We start from the raw sequence: 17,863 nt of genomic DNA on the forward strand, positions 1-17,863 counted from the left end.
GGAGCGGCTGGGCCCGTGAGCCATGGCCGCTGAGCCTGCGCGTCCGGAGTCTGTGCTCCGCAACGGGAGAGGCCACAACAGTGAGAAGCCCGCGTACCACAAAAAAAAAAAAAAAAAAATTCATTGTAAAAAATGTAGAGGAGATAAACACAAAGGAAATTAATAACATTTATATACCATTTTGTATGCCACCTATTTTGTTCAACAGATAACACTTTTTCGTGTCACTGAATATCCTGAATTATTATTTTAATGGCTGAGTAGTATCCAATGTATGGACATATTCTTAAACATGGAATAACAGCTAATACTTATTAAACACTTTCTGTGTGACACACTGAATTTTCACATCCACCCGATGAGATAGGGACTGCACATACCCCCATTTTACTGATGCGTAAAGTGAGACACAGAGAAGTCGGGGAATAGCATGAGGCCACCTCGTTGGGAGTGATAGGACTGGACTCAAACCCAGCAGTCTGGCTCAGAGCTACCACATGAGCACTAGGGATCTCCACTTGGTAGAAGAGGAGGAGGAAATAGGAAGATGTTGGTCAAAGGGTACAAACTTTCAGTTACAGAATGAATTAGCTCTGGGAATCTAATGTATCCCCAGATGACTTAATAATACTGTATTGTGTACTTGAAATTTGCTAAGAGAGTAGGTCACAAGAGTTCTCACCACAAAAGAAAAAAAAACAAAGATAACTATGTGAGGTGATGGATGTGTTAATTAGCTTGATTGTGGTGACCATTTCACAGCATATACGTATACCAAATCATCACATTGTACATCTTAAATCTATACAATTTTTATGTGTCAATTATACTTCAATAAAGCTGTGAGGGGTGGATCGCCAATTACTGGGTATTGACTTGTTTACTATGAAAAAAAATGCTGTGAACACACTTGTAGCTGCACTCTTTGTGCAGATCCATATTTTTTTAAGGGAAATTTCCCTAGAAATGGAAAGAATTGACCAAAAACTAAGCACATTTAGAAAAAATTTTTAAATGTATTCCAGACTGCACCCCTGAAAGATACAACAATATACCCAGCAACAGTATAATAAACCTGTCATTTGTAATTACTCTTACAAACATGGGATATGTGTTTTTTAAGTCTGTCACTTTGATGCATGACAAATAGAATTTTTTAAATTTTCATTCTTTGATTAATAAAACTAGAGCAGTTTTTTATATGTTTAGTGACCATTTAGGTTTATTCTTTGGTGACATGTTTATACATGGTTTAACTGATTTTTCTATTGAAATGTATATTTTCTTATTAATTTGCAAAAGTTTATTTATTAAAAATATTAACCCTCTATCTACTACATATTATAGATATTTTCCAAGTTTCTTATTTGCCTTTCAAATTAAAGAATAATAATAATTAAAATATACAACATTAAGATATTTATGTTGTCAAATCTACTGATCTTTTTTTATGGTCTTGTCCTTTGCTTTTATATTTCATTCCTTTATTCAATAACTATTAAGTGGCCACCATATGCCAGTTTTCTATACTGGGATTTAGAAAGTTCTATCCCACTCCAAAAATGACAAATTTACCAAAGTTTTCTTTTACTAGGTTCATACTTTTTATATTTAAGTCATAATACATCTAGATTTTATTTTGATCTATGCTAATATTTGTGAGATGGATTTGTCTCAATTCCATTTATTGAATAATCTATTCTTTCCATAATAATCTGAAACACTCCCTTATCATAAACTAAATTCTTATACACACATAAATTTGTTTCTAAAGTTTAAATTAATTTAAATCAAATCCAGTTTAAATTTTACTTTAAATCAACTTTAAAATAACTAATATAGGACAATTTAATCAAAAAATCTATAACGTTTATGTTTTTTGCAACGAATTTATGGTTTATTAGGCTCGATTGCTCAAGAATGGCATATTATATGATATGGGTTAATCACACATTCTTCTATAATATTCTGTTCATAAGTTTTTCTTTTACTGCTGAATTTCTTGTCAGTACTCTTGTTTGTACATCTGCCCCACTTTCCCTATTTATTCAAAACCCAGTGATTGGCTCTGACAAATACGTCACTGAGTTCAGACGAGACAGAAATCTCTGTGGTTTGGAGAATCACTGAGGATTTCGGGAAGGAGGTGGAACTTCACAATGTCTCGGGGGAAAAATAAGGTAGATTTGGATAGGGAAGCAAGCAAATACTCCCTGAAGCGAAGGACAGGTTTGAGTGTGAGCTCAGGAGGCAACGCCATTCTGCGGCAGACTGTACTCTTATATTTATTATTCACCTGAAAGGGTTCAAAATGGCATGTTTCCTTATATTTATATGTTGATTCATGTGTAAGAAATAATTTTGAAGGACACATAACAAAATGTGAATGGTGGTCCTTTAAGAATGCTGGGTAATGGGTTATTTTTCTGCTTATTTATATTTGCTTTATCTTTTTGTTTATAATAAAATATTAATTTTTTTTTTTTTTTTTTTTTTTTTTTTGCGGTACGCGGGCCTCTCACTGCTGTGGCCTCTCCCATTCCGGAGCACAGGCTCCGGACGCGCAGGCTCAGCGGCCGTGGCTCATGGGCCCAGCCGCTCCGCGGCATGTGGGATCTTCCTGGACCAGGGCACGAACCCATGTCCTCTGCATCGGCAGGCGGACTCTCAACCACTGCGCCACCAGGGAAGCCCAGTATTAATTTTTTAATAAAAAAGTTTTTAAAGAAAATGGTTTTTGAAACAAATTTAAAGATACAGTCCTGAAATGAAACACTGACACACGCTACAGCATAAATGATCCTTGAAAACATGCTCAGTGAAACAAGCCAGGCACAAAAGACCACATATTATACGATTCCACTCATATGAAGTGGCCAGAACAAGGAAATCCACAGAAACAGAAAGCAGATTAGTGGTTTAACGCTGGAGTGGGGGTGGAGGGATAGTGGGGTGATAGCTAAAGGGTATGGGGTTTCTTTCTGAGATGATAAAAATATTCTGAAACTGTGTCGTATTGGTTGCTCATTACCTGTGAATGTACTAAAAACCGCTGAATTGTACACTTCACATGGGTGAGTTCTATGGTATGTAAATCGTATCTCAACAAAGCTGCTTTCTTAAAAGAGAAAAAGAAAAAAAAAGATACAGTCCTGAATACACAAAGTCGTATGTGGCTATTAGGTTTAGCCTATTGTTAGTTCCTATACATACACTATCGCTAATATTCATGTTACTAGATGTTCAAAAGCAAGCAAGCAAACTCCACAATTTGATAAGTTGAACTCCATTTCTCTTTGACTATTAATAGAGTCTTTTAGGCTGACTAAATGCTGAAATCTCCTGGGTACTGTAATCACATATTTAACTAATCCACAGAGAAGACTTTGGAGCACCTCTTAGATGGAGCCCTTAACAGAATCCAGAGCCAATTATGACCTATCTTTAAAACTTCCATTTAAAGACTATAAATATAGCTCAAATGTTATGCTCTGTAAGTAGATGGCTTTGGCTCTTAAAATATATCAAAACTATATTTATTCCATTTTCTTCACCACTCTAGCCATTAAAGACAAGTATTTAATATAATTATTTGATTTAATCACTCTGTTTCCATGCAGTCCAAGCGAAGGCTCATTTACCGAGCCCAGATAATGGTGGAAGTGACTAGGCTGAAGAGCTTGAGAGCAGATGAGAAATGACTTAGAAGGAAGAACTCCGGGGGGGAGGGGAGGAGAGACCTTGTATTCAGAGAGGTTCGGAAGAGCAAGGAGAGCCTCTGGAGGACTTGGTAAAAGTGTAAATTCCTCTCTATCACTCATTCCCACAGCATATACACCCCAGACTTCTTGATTCAGCAATCACAGGAATCTACAGTTTTTAAAATTGATGTATAGTTGATATGCAATATTATGTAAGTTTCAGTGTACAACATAGTGATTCACAATTTTTAAAGGTTATACTCCACTTGTAGTTATTATAAAATATTGGCTATATTGCCTGTGCTGTACAATATATCCTTGTAGTTTACTTATTTATACATAGTAGTTTGTACCTCTTAATCCACGACCCTTATCTTGCCCCTCCCCCTTCCCTGTAACCAGCAGTTTGTTCTCTATATCTGTGAGTCTGCTTCTTTTTTGTTATATTCACAACGCTGTTCTTTTTTTAGATTTCACCTATAAGTGATATCATACAGTATTTATCTTTCTTTTGTCTGACTTAGCCTAATGCCCTCCAAGTCTATCCATGTTGTTGCAAATAGCAAAATTTCATTCCCTTTTATGGCTGAGTAATATTCCACTGTATATATGTACCACATCTTCTTTATCCATTCCTCTGTTGATGGACACTTAGGTTGCTTCCATATCTTGGCTGTTGTAAATAAGGAATCTGTATATTTAACCCCTGATTCCTACAACCATAGAGATTTTAAAACCACTCTAAGGAAACAGGGAACAGATTGGTGGTGCCAGAGGCAGGAGGCTGGGGGTGGATGAAATAGCTGAAGGGAGTCAAAAGTACAGACTTCCAGTTAAACAATAAATAAGTCCTAGGCATGTCATGTACAGCATGGAGAAGATAGTTAATAATACCGTACTATATATTTGAAAGTTGCTAAAAGAGAAGACCTTAAAAGTTCTCCCTGCAAGAAAAAAAATGTGTAACTGTGTATGGTGATGGATGTTAACTAGACTTATTATGGTGATCATTTCACAATATATAAAATATCAAATCATTATATTGTACACCTCAAATTAAATAGTTATACATTAATTATATCTCAGTAAATATATACATACACACATACACACACACACACACACACACACACACACCCCTACATACACACACACCACTACAAGGCCAAGAAGGGGAAGTGAGAAAGGGGTGATGTGTAATAACATTAATGAAATGCCTACTATGTATCTTGTACTGGGCTGGGTCCAAACACTGTCTCTGTCTAATTGACAAAGATGGAAAAAGGAGATGAACCAGACATGGGCAATATCATCCCGTGATTTAAGCAGGTTTACTGAAGATTTAGTAAAATGTAAACAAATCTTGCTTCTGTTCCAGAAAGGAGACTAAAATTTAATTTTTATGCATTTTTCTTTATTTTACCTTTACCCGGAAAAAGTATTGGCATTGAGACTTTTTAAAATAAAAGCTCTAATTTTTTTAAAGTGCCTTGAACAAGCATCTTTTTAAAAAAGTATTGCTTAAACTAGAAATATGAAAACATCTAATATAAATATTATACAAGTCCCACTGAGGAAGAGGAAGGCAGTGCTGGCTGAAAGTGAAGGCACTTACATGAAGGCTGCTAATCTCATAACCTGTCAACATGAGTTTATTTCACAATTCTTCTATGATAGGTGACAGGAATTCTTTCTCTCATTTCTTAGTTTTAACAGACAGCATGGGCAAGGGGAAAAGTTTGGGCTGATATCCACACTGGGCTTCCAGAACAGTTTTTCATTTCTGTCTTAGGCCTCATAGGTCATCACACAAGACTACCCTCTTTTCCCCTCTAATTACCCCTGCCCTTTGCTTTTCCAGCTCTCCCTTCTCCAGGGAAAGATGGTTTAGGGGCTGAGAAACTTCAAATCTGTGACTCAGAAACAGGAGTGTTGGGGCTTCCCTGGTGGTACAGTGGTTGAGAATCTGCCTGCCGATGCAGGGGACATGGGTTCGAGCCCTGGTCTGGGAAGATCCCACATGCCGCGGAGCAACTAGGCCCGTGAGCCACAACTACTGAGCCTGCGCTTCTGGAACCTGTGCTCCGGCACTCGACAGTCAGAGGCCCGCGCACTGCGATGAAGAATGGCCCTCGCTCGCCCCAACTAGAGAAAGCCCTCGCACAGAAACGAAGACCCAACACAGCCAAAAATAAATTAATTAATTAATTAATTTAAAAAAAAAAAAAAAAAGAAAGAAAGAAACAGGAGTGTTTAAGTGAGTCACTTATTAAGTTCTGCCAAAATCCTCAGCCCCTGGCAGCGCTTTTCACAGACCAGTCCCCACTTGGAGGCTCAGCCCAGGTTTCTGGGATGAACTCTAAATACAGGCAGGAGAATTTGAAGAATTTTAGACCAACAGGCTGAGACTCCCTCTCTCCTGGATCCTCTACCCAGTGTCCCAGCCACGTGCTGAGTGCATGTCTGGAACTCCAGCAGCTGGTGTTGCGATCTGCTTGCCAGGCTGGATTGCATTCATTCATAACAGGCTTCAAGCCTACTATGAGTCAGACTCAAATAGGAATTCTAATTCCTGTAATCAAGGGACTGAAATCTAGAATCACAAAGAAAAACAGCTGTGTAAACAAATAATAATATAACATCTATAAAGTTCTATATAACTATAAGCACCAGACTGGAAATAAATATAAAGAACATAAAGGCAGGCTCAACAGGATCTGTCTGGAGGAGAAGAGGAAGGCTTCACAGAGGAGGTGACATGGAAGGAAAGGGAAGAGCACTGTGAACATAAAGTTAGTAGAAGACACTATGCTTAGGGAGTACATGGCATATCAAAGCCAGATTAAAGAGTGGCTGAGCTGGCAGCTGCCAGGGGCCAAGGGAAACTTGAATGGCCCTGGAGCTGTAATAAAATGGAGACACCATCTTTTCCAAGCTCTCACTTAGGAAAGATACTAGAAGAAGCTGATAAGCCAGAGTTGAATTGCCTGGAAAGACACAAGACGCAGTGGGGGCTGCCCCCAGCAGTCCTTGCCGTTCCTCCGTGATGGGCTCGCCTCCCCTCTGTGGAACTGAAAATAGCGTTCAAACGGTATAAGCTTCAAACCCAGTGTTTAGTGGGTGTATGCGTCCATCTGACCTTGTGGTCCGGAACAGAGCACTGAGCAATGATGCTGACACAGCACTAACAATTCCAGGTCCTGGCCTCCAGCACTTCACATGTACTGGCTCATCCAATCCTCAACCTCACTATGGCTGGATGCTATAGTCACGTCCACACTTCAGATGAAGGGGAGGAAGCACACAGTGGTTACAGAACTTTGCAAAACTCATACAGCAAGGACGGAACCAGAATTTGAAGCAAGGTGGCAGCTTCCAGAGCCTCCACACTAAACCATCACACTATTCTGACATTTTGAGGCTTTTCCTTTATCCTCTGGGCGGTGGAGACCCAGCAAGGTTAGGGTTTTTCAGCAATAGAACAATAATTTGTGTATGAAGATCACTCTGGAGGAATTTGAGAAGACTGAAATGGAGCTGGGAGAGGCTGAACCCAAAACAGGAATGGGGGCTCCCTTCCTCGTCAGAGCAAACCACAGGGCCTGAGTTGGCAGAGGAAGGAGAGGCTGAAGGGTGTCAGGAGGCCAAATCGCCAAGATCTGGTTACATGGGTGGTGAGTGGTGACAGAGACGGAAAAATCAAGGCTTTGATGATCAAGTAAATGAGAGAATAGTGTTTTCTTAGGGAATGATTTATTTCTGGTCATGCTGAGCTTGAGGCCCCAGGTGTCACCAGACAAAGGGACTCAGTAAGCAAGCAAAAGAGATCTGGGAGAATGTGTATAATGGACAACACTGAAGGTCCAGGAGAGGATGGAAACCCAAGGAGAGACAGAAGGGCAGCAGATGGGACCCTGAAGGCCAGCATTTAGGCCAAGGCAGAAGAATCAGGGAAAGAAACTGAGTAGTGGTTTGAAAGGTACTAGAAGAGGTAGGAGAAAGTGCAGTTGTGCAAGGCAGAAGAGGAGAAAGTTCTGGAAAATAAGAAAAAGGTCAACAACTGTGGAATGCTGTAGGAGTTGCTAATCAGATGTGCTGATAAAGGGCCTCTGAACAGGCCAAAAAGACTTTCTAGACAGCTGGGTTCTCCCTCCTGCCCCTGTCCTTACCTCCCACTCCCTAAACCCCTGACCACTTCTAGGGGCAGGACTAGTTTCCAGGCCCCAGGCGTCCCAGCCTTGACCTTCACAGCCATAGTGAACTATCCCATACAAGCTTTCACAACACTCCTGCGTCCTTCATTGTGATGAAGATAATAGACATCTTTCCTTAGGCTGCAGGGCAGAACCCAGGAAAACCATACATGTTCTCTACCTTTGTGTTTTGATCCACAATTTTCTTCAGATTTTTCAACAGATGATTATTTGGACCACCTTCTTTCTCATTAACATAAACAATTCTGTCCAGGTCAGGAAAGTTCCGGTTCAGATCTATTCCCTGGGCATTGCTTCGACCCACGAACCAGTCCTTCAGCTCACCAGGCTGGAAAAAAAAAAAAAATTAGAGGAAAATCATCAGTTATTTATTATTATTGTTACCATCTATTTAAGGTCTTCATTAATGGTTTTTAAAATAATTTATTAAGATTATTCATTTCACCAATATCCTCCTACAATGGCATTTTCACTATCTTACTGATATACACATGAAAGTATCAGGTTTAAGGTATATATTATGGATATTTTGAAAATATTCTCAATGAACAATATTTTAAATTTCAGTAAAAATTTTATTTAAAAGATATTCAACATCAAACTGCAAAAAATGTCCATGTGTGTTAGCTAGTAGTAGATGGCATGTCTCACAGCATGCCACTCTGTACTTGGTTTAAGTACAGAGTAAAATAAATAAATAAAATAAAAATAAATAAATAAAAATAAGTAAAATATTCACTGCCTCTGAAAACCACAGCAACTACTTTTAAATATTCAAAAGAATAAACTACTAAAGGTTAGGTGCTTAAAATGAGTTTAACATGAATTGTTTACATATTAGTAATATACCTCTCTCTTACCATCTTCATGAAAAAATATGAGCTCTAGAACTTTTGCTTCAACTTTGTAAGTTGAAAAATTTCTGTTCAATTTTAAACCTTTCATTTCACTAATGATAAAATCTGGAAATTGAATAAATTTCCAGAATATTCAGTTATACTCCATAATGTAGATTTTCTTGTTTTACTATTAAATTATACTAGATCTCTTATATACAGATAATGCCCATATTCTTAAAGTCACGTAAACTCAAATACCTTAGACTGTGGGGAATCAAAACCTATAAGACAAAAGAGCAATGACAGTTTTTTGTCTATACTGTCTTACAGTTCTGAATATCACCTTAAAATAGTAAATAATTTAATTCTCTATGTTACTAGAATTTTTCTCTCATAACTTTAGAAATTATATCAATATTTATACTTACAGAAATTCACTGTCTGGGTTTCTTACAAGGTCAAATTATCAGGTCACTTGATCTTTTATTTTTAAGGTATAAAACAACTTCTTAACTATAGATTAACATACTAAAAGTATGCTTTAATATGTTCCCGTAAAATAAGAAAATTATTTCAAACTGTAGAAAATAAAATGTCCTCCACCCCTGTCTAAACAAAAAGGGAGCACACTTAACTGTGAAAACATAATTACTTCCCAGCTTCTCTAACAGTTAAAATGTATTAAATTAATTTTGATTTGTAGGTAGGAGGGTTTTGTTTTTATTTGTTTGTTTTTTGTTTTTTACTTTACACATCACATATAGATAAGGATTAAACAGTGAAACATTGGCCAAAAATCCTCATTCCTTGATTTCAGTAGAGGGCGCTATGATATCGCCTCATGCAAGACAGCAATGGCCTCACTCTTCAATACATGGCAGTAGATAGTTTTCAAACTTCTAGATTTTTAGGAAGAAATTCACCTAGTCACACACATGAATGAATAAATATGATTCATTTAACAACAAAAACAAAACATTAATTTAATATTGACTAACAAAATTTCTCATTCACAATCTCTGCTGAAGAAACCCTCACCTACCATCCCTTACCTTCTGCACTTTTTCCTTACCAGCAAATTAAACACCATATCACTTATATCCGCCCCTGCACTATCTGTAAGCTTCATGTGAGCGTATATTCCTCATATATGAGCAGATATGTACAAACCATTTTTTAAAAAGCAAGCATGCCCTGTTGTGAGCTGGCCCACACCCACCTGAGATGCTGCCTTCTCAAAGCCATCAGGGTTGAGGGAGGGCATGATGTGGATCCGGGTGTTGTGGATCAGCTGGACGATTGTCTCATTCCCCTTTTGGTATTCATTGCACAGGTACTGGGCCAGGAAAACCAGCAGTTCCCGTCCAACAGCCTCATTGCCATGCATATTCCCAATGTATTTAAATTCAGGTTCACCTAAAAGCGCAAAAATAGATAGTATGGAGACTTTTTCAATTGCACCAAAGAGAGGGCAAATGACATATAGTGTAAAAAATATTGTATAGTTACTAATTTATTACACACAGCTGATAACTTCTTTGCCCTCCACAGTTGACGCCTAAGAAACCTGCCCTAAAAATAAAATACTCCAAATGCCCCTTCTGTCCTTCTAGTTCTCTCTCCCCAGCTTCCCACTTGTTATGCAATGAACTCTGCCCCCCAAAATCATAGGTTGAAGCCCTAAGTTCCAATGTGACTGTATTTGGAGATAAGACCTTTAAGGAGGTAATTAAGGTTAAATGAGGTCATAATCCAGAAGGATTGTTGTCCTTATAAGGAGAGGAAGAGACCAAAGATTCTCTCTCTCTCCACATGCATGAATAAAAGGCCATTATGAGGACACCTCAGGCAGGCAGCCGCCTGCAAGTCAGGAAGAGAGGCCTCATCAGAAACTAACACTGCAGGTGCCTTGACCTTGGACTTCCAGCTTCCAGAACTATGAGAAAATAAGTGTCTGTTGTGGTATTTTGTTATGGCAGCCCGAGCAGACATATATACACCCCCCCCAATAACTAATAATAGTACATCGTGTGCATCCTACCATTAAACAGTGAACTTTCAGGTTTTCTTATTTAGTCCCCACCAAACAGCTAAAAATAGGTATTATTACCCATCTCTACTGTAAGGTGAGCAAACTAAAGTTCAGACTGCTTGAGAGGCCTGACTTCAGTTACACAGCCAATGAACCCAGGATTCAAATGCTGGTCTTCTCATTTAGTTAAAAAATCTACTTTTTTTAAATTCTTTTTTAAACCATAGTGACTAAAAGCATTAACTTCTAGAGCCAGACTGGGTGGTTTCAAATCCTGGCACCAATTCTTACTGGCTGGTCTCAAGTAGTTACTTCAGCTCTCTGTGGCTCTGTTTCCCCCCATTTATAAATGAGATCCTAGATTCTACCTCATAAGGTTATTACAAAGTTAAATAATGAGTGTCAGTGCTTAGAACAGTGCCTGGCGAAAAACAAGTGCTATGTGTTTGCTCTTTTTTTTTATATTATTATTATTATTATTACATCACATTGTCTTGTCATTGTAAGGTGCTTTACCATACATAATGTAGTTTTCTCTTTATAACAGCCCACTAAAATACAGAAGACAGTTTTATTATCATTATTGTAGAAATGCAGCCAAAGAGGATAAATTTTGCTGAAGGCCCCAGAATTCAAACATAAATCATGCTGCCTATTCCATTGCATTTTAGGAGGAGTAATAAAATTGCAGAGCATGGCAGCAAAATAATCTTTTTTTTTTTTTTAATTTACAGAGACGTTTAATTAGCTTTATTTACAGAGCAGAGATTTTTTTGTCTCCAATGGTGCCTAGATAACATCATCAGGCAAGAATGCCAGTCGAAAAGAAATCTACGCAGAATCCTAAAAATAGCAGATGTTGATGCTCCTCAGGAAGGGGCAAGCTTGACTATATCAGCAGCTCTATGTCTCAGTTACTCAGAAGCAATTCTGTTACAGTCTCTACATCCCAAGATTTTGAAGACAAGTCCACTATTACTGCATTCCTATCAAAGCCCATAGCACACAGGTTTTCTAGTGTATTCTGGACTAGAAACTGGTGCTCCAGCATACACATGTGCCCAAAGTCGAGCTGTCTGTTTGAACATTTCGGGATTTTGTTTGCACTGATTTGCTACTACTGCATCTTGTGGATCATCTGGTTCTGCAGCTGCCAGTAGTGCTTGCAATGACAATAATACCATGCGGAGAGGCATTGCTGCTGCCCATTGATCTTTCAGGATATCCAAATAGCCCCTGTGACGGAACTAATATTAGGATGCCATATTTTAGTGATAAACCGGACCTTAGGGGGATTAAATGGATATGTTTCTGGTATTTTAATCTCTAGTTGATATCTTCCTCCTTCATATGGTGTGTCTGGAGGTCCTGCTATTTCTCCTATTAGTTCTGTAAAATTCTCACCTACAAGACCTACTTTAATTTGATTTTTGCTTGTCTCCTCGCTCTCCAGCACCTCCTTGAACTCCGGCTTGATTCGCTGCACCGCGATGTTGGCCATGTCTCCGCCCGCAGCTGATTCGTGCCCGCCTCCTCCGCACCGCTACGACCACTGCCACCTCTTCTTCCACCGCCTCCTCCCCTCAGCGATTCACTCCCGAGCACACGAACGCTGCCAATACCACCCCTGCCACCGCGCTCTCCTGAGTGTGCAATCACCTCTGCGCCCGGCCACCAAAATCCAAAATAATCTTAATTAATCCTATTGTTCTGCTCCTTTCTGCTTCATCCATCCAAAAGGCCCAATTTCGGCAGTGAACAAGATCCTCCCATCTACAAAATCACTAGGACTGCCCACCCCTGGTTAAAAAAAAGAAGTCGGAATTATCCTTCTCTTAGAAATTTGTTATCTAAATATTCTTTGCATGAGATTCCTGGATGTGTGATTTGAGTGACCGCCAGCTGCAGAAACCATGTCATGTGTGACCTCTCAGCCTGAGCTGAAGTTAATCTAAGGATCAGGTGGGAGCAGGGTCAGGGCTGTATTTATATGTCCCTCATTTTTCACTTGGAGGGAAAGAAAGCCTCACTTAAACCACCTCCAGGGACACGCGCCCAAGGTATGCATGTGGGAAGAGATGTTTTCTCTGCTTCTGATTTCAAGTCATAATAATCTTCCTCCTTTCTGTCAAACTCACCCCCTCAGTGTGTGTGTTAGTGGGACTGAGGCACAGGGGACACTGCACCAGTCCACTACGGAAGAGAACAAGAGACCAGGAAGCCAGGGGGTTCTCAGAAGCCTGCCTCCCAAAGTTATTAGAGAAGATTGCAGTGTTGGAGGCTTTCTGGTCCTGCTGCTTTACCCCAACACAACTTTGGAGCTTTGGTCACTCAGAAGAGCTTGGCCCACAACTCATAATGAGTACGTGAGCACATTGAAATTTTCTATTATTCCTCTGGATTAAAAACTAAAATTATTTAATCACTTGAAGGAGGAATGGCAAACTCACAGTCACTTAGCTAAACTTAGCATCCCAGTGTTGTGTTTGGCTATCAGAGCCTATCTTGTGTTTGAATTTGAATGCTTGGGATAGAGCGTGCTTTTTCCAGTCCGCCACAGGCCACACCACTCCATATCACTGCTTTATTTATTTATGTTTCCAGAGTCAGAAAATTTCCAATGTGGTTTTGCTTCCTGCTCTGTAGGAAGTCTCAGGAACCAATCTCCCCAATATGTCTATATTTGTAAGGAGGTAGTCATGACACTAGCAATGCTTTAGGTTGACATAAAGACAGACTCTAAAGGTCATTTTATAGAAGATATTAACGTATGAAATAAAGTGCAAGGCATATATGAGTTAGCAAAAGAAAAGTGTATTTTTATACACTTCCTCTGTCTTAAGGAACAAATTAGATTGCTAGATAATACTGTCACCAGAATACAGAAGGGCTGTGATCTTTTAAGGCGACTGACATGTCTTGTGAGTTGGGGAAGAGCCAGAGTTTAAATACAGCCTTTGTTGAATGTATGCAAAGCCCAGTGCCAGACACTACAGGGACCCCGAAAGCAAGTAAAGCAGCATTCCTGAACTCAAGGAACACAGGGTCTGGAAGAGGGCACTGACATGCGAACAGTGTTTAGGAGAGGCAACCATGCAGGAATTTTGGATCCACAACCAACCAGCTTCAAGGCTCCAAAATGAGATGTTACCACCACCTCTCTGGCCTCTCTCTGGCCCTTTTTCCTCCCAAAGCCAGAGCTATCTTTTCAAAATACAGTCCTCATCCAGTTCCCTCTACCTGAAAATCCATCAGCTAACTTCCCAGTGGCCTTCACCATAAACACCAAAGTTCTCCATAGTGTTAGAGCAGGCAGGTAGCTAGGTGTGAGCAGAGAAAGGGGGGCAGGGGCCAGGTGGCAGGAAACCATGCCTCTTGTAAACAGTGGGGGTTCATGGGCAGGTAAAGAAAAGCAGGAACTTCCAGACTGAAAGGAAACCACACATTTTGGGGTGATAAGTGTCCTGGAGACAGACAAAGAAAGGTGGGAAAAGGCAGGAATCTCCAGTGTGTGAATGTAACCTGGTGCTCATTATGCTCTCATTACAATAAAATTAGCCTTGCAGATAAGAAATTCCCATCAGGCACCAAAGCTATGACACTTCCAGTCAAAGCTCAATAAGGACAGAAATCCCTCCTCCCCTCGGGAAGGTGGAGCTGGGATGAAAATCAGGGAATACGACTCCCAAACCTCTCCTTCCCCAGTGAAATTCCACCCCTTCATTTGTATGGCCCTCATAACTGGCTTGCCAAAGAAACCCAGGGCAGCTCCTCACCTGTCTGCCCACTCTCCCTCTGAGAGCGTATTCTTGCTTAAATAAATTCTCACTTTACTTTCTTAACCTCCCTGTCTCCTTTCTGAATTCTTTCTGTGAGGAGACAAGAACCTTACTTTCACAAGAACAATAGGATCTCTAACCCCCAAGGGGCCTGGCCTGAGGACCTCTCATCTCCTGAGGCACCATCTCCTCTCCCGTCTTCCAGCCACACCTCCTTCAGCACAGGGCTCTTCTGTGATGCTGTCTACTCCTCACATACGTTTTGCCCTCTCATCCCTCTGATCATGGATAACTATGGTTTCCTTAGAGTATCTTTCATCCACGTCTAGTTCCTTTGTTATTTTTAATACCTCAGTTGGAAAATGTACATTAATCAGTGTGATTATGTGTTTAATCCCCATCCCACACTGTATGTAGTGGGATGGTGTCTATGTCAGCTCACATGTGTATCACCCGTGCCTGGCATCTATGCAGTGAGAGCACAGATATATCAGTTAAATAAATTCATGACTAAATGAATAGAGGAATGGTCTTTTTCTAAATCCCATGCTCCCAGCAGCATGGCTGAGAGTAGAGCTTACCCTTGAGATGTTCCTTTCTGGAACAGTGAAGGGAATAACTGAATAACTGAAGGGGGCCTGAGGCAGTGTCAGGGAGGCTGCGCCCAGAGTCCTCAATGCTTGTTGCCCCATCCCGCATTCTCAGACAGGAACGGAAATTCTTCTTTGGGGAGGAAGGCAGCAGTGTTGTGGATAGCTGATTTCCCAAGATTACTCTCCATGGTCACAGAGAACCATAAAGCTCTCCAGGCAAGCAGTTCCCTAAGGCTATTTTTGTTGTAAGGTCTAAACAAAGGGTTCTGAAAAGACTTTGCCTTCATAATCTTTAATCCAGAAATAGAGATAAAATGGAAGATTTTGGAATAAGCCTCTCGCTGTCAATTTGTTTAACAAAGTGGTGACAGCTTTTCCTCAGCACTTAATTTTCTTTTCTGTGGCTATAAAGATGGAGTTTACAGCAGGATGACATATGCATTCCTGTTTAAGTGTCTGCGTGGACCAGATGCCAGGTTTAACCGAGACGTCATCCTTGTGTTTATAACTGGTGACGCACGTGTACCCAGGCACTGGCTCATCTCTCTCCTGGCAACGGAAGGAAAAGGCAGCAGGCACTCTTCCCAGTACACTGGGGGACAGTTGTTTTTACCTTCATCTTACTTTCCTCACTATCCTTTTACGAAGTAGTTACCCTGTTCCTGAGGAATCACACTTGCACAGCCTGTATCACATTGGCTCAGGAAGTACAGTTTCCCTGTTGCACCAATTTTTCCACAGTTCTGTGTAACTATCAGTTTTCCAGTCACTTCACAAGGCACACAGTCATCAATCAAGCTAGCATTAAAAGACAATCAACTCACAAACCACATTCAGCCTGGCTGGGCTGCGTTTCTATCTTCCTCATCTGTGTCGTAGAACAATTAATGTACCTGAGTGGATCTGTATTTTCATCAGAACAAGATAAGAATAACTTATAAGATTTTTCTAACATAAGATCCAAACTTTTATTGAAGTCAGAAATAATAAATCCCCACTTGGAGCAAGCAAATAATTTTAAATTCCATACTTGTTGTAACTCTTAATTTGCCCCAGTTGTGTATTGATGTGATTTGAAATAACTAAATCAGTAAGGATGGAGATGGGGAGCGGTAAGAAGGGAGGAAGGGAGGAAGGGAGGAAGGGAGGAAGGGAGGAAGGGAGGAAGGAAGGCAGGAAGGCAGGAAGAAATTTCTATTGCTTTAAAAATAAAACGTAAGTATTTAACACCCCAGAACCCCACACCCTTAGGCTCAGCATTTGAGGCAAGTCTGCAGCTGACAGCAGACTGGCAAAGCCCCCAAATGGGAGAATTAATGGTCTCAAGGTGACCAGAGAGACTCTGAAGCAGAATCCATACTCAATAGGCTGATCCTGAAAACAATGATCAAATAAAGGGGCAAAAGTAAAAAATTAATACTGTCTGCCTTTCCCACAAAAAGCAAAATTTACTTTCACCTCCTTATTTGACCCAATTAGTCTCTCTAATATTTTCTCCTCCTCAAAATAGCTAACAGACAGGCTGACTATTGGATAGAGTAATTAATCAGATAAATTTAAGGTCCCTTTCAAATCTCAGAGTCAATTATTCAATGACCTTATATGGGAAGAAAACGGCAGAGGGAAAATATCTAATGGAAAATGAGATACATGTGAAAGTGGGTAGTAAATTGTGAAGTTCTATCTAAGAGGTGTAGCGTCATTACTTAGAAAATATAAGTAGATTAAGGGTATTTTAAGAAAGAACTTGATCATAGTAACAGAACCCTTCATCTTTCATCCTGTAAATAGAGATGAAACTCACACTGAGATGAATCCTCCAACATCAAATTATTGCCAAAATATAAGTTCACTAACTCATTCGAAGTGTATATAACTTAACTCACTGATTACATAATTCTTAGAGCTAGGGGCAATATCAAAATATATGTTCCTGGCACATGTAACATACTAAACACATTGCTGAACAACTATAGCATCCAAAAACAAAACCCCATTTCTCAGCGATATCATGGTAAAATGCGCTCATAACCAATGATTTTGAGAAACTGATAAGCAGTTACACAAGCAGCACAATCACTGAACTGACTTGATTCACAAAACACTGGGCAAGCAAGTCAGACACACCTTTGGAACAGATGGACCTTTTAATCGATGACCTTCCTCCCTCAGTTGTGAAACTGGGCATAAGACATTAGTGCTGATAATGGTTTCCACTTGTTTGACATTCTAACATATTATAGCCTGTAAATCATTCTTGCAGAATGAACCCTGCAAGTTTCCTAGAACTCGTGGACAAATACGTCATAAATTGGCTCCTGTTTTAGCACATCTTAGCAACCTAAAATGCTGAGCAAATTCCTAAAAGAAATGCAAATCTTCAGGGTCCAAAGAAACAATGGAAGAGAATGGGTATGCTTATAAAAAAATGATTCCTCTTCTACAGAACAGATGAGGAGCAAATAAAGAAGGAAAGGAGAAAGAGAAACCAAGGAAAGGCAAAAGTATAATAAAACAGCTGCAGAAGAAATTACAGAATTAGAAGATTATATTATCTCCCCTCACTCCCTCCTTCAGAGTAATATTTTTAAATAATTAAATTAAATGACATCTTGAAAGGGAAACCTGATTTTTAATGGGCAGTCAAAATAGAATACATTACAGAATTACTCTGTAGAGATGCATTACAGAATTGTTTTTGAAAA

The 17,863-nt window shown here is 39.7% G+C and overlaps 2 protein-coding genes across 2 annotated transcripts in view; both read right to left on the reverse strand.

The window, feature by feature from the left end:
• Positions 1-17,863, reverse strand: part of CPE (carboxypeptidase E) — a 114,888-nt gene that overhangs the window by 23,646 nt on the left and 73,379 nt on the right. The window contains exons 2-3 of the mRNA XM_055086006.1: positions 9,974-10,170; positions 8,076-8,243 (exon numbers count right to left, since the gene is read on the reverse strand). Coding sequence (XP_054941981.1) covers positions 8,076-8,243; positions 9,974-10,170 — 365 coding nt within the window. The remainder of the gene's footprint in view (positions 1-8,075; positions 8,244-9,973; positions 10,171-17,863) is intronic.
• LOC102973571 (ubiquitin-conjugating enzyme E2 K-like) lies at positions 11,642-12,304 on the reverse strand. Its single transcript, XM_055086007.1, is given in 3 exon segments — positions 11,642-11,802; positions 11,804-12,017; positions 12,020-12,304. Coding segments are annotated over 3 exon segments (588 nt in total). The 5' UTR covers positions 12,288-12,304; the 3' UTR covers positions 11,642-11,696.

Source organism: Physeter macrocephalus, chromosome 7, assembly GCF_002837175.3.
Source record: "Physeter macrocephalus isolate SW-GA chromosome 7, ASM283717v5, whole genome shotgun sequence".
NCBI classification, from domain to species: Eukaryota; Metazoa; Chordata; class Mammalia; order Artiodactyla; family Physeteridae; genus Physeter; species Physeter macrocephalus.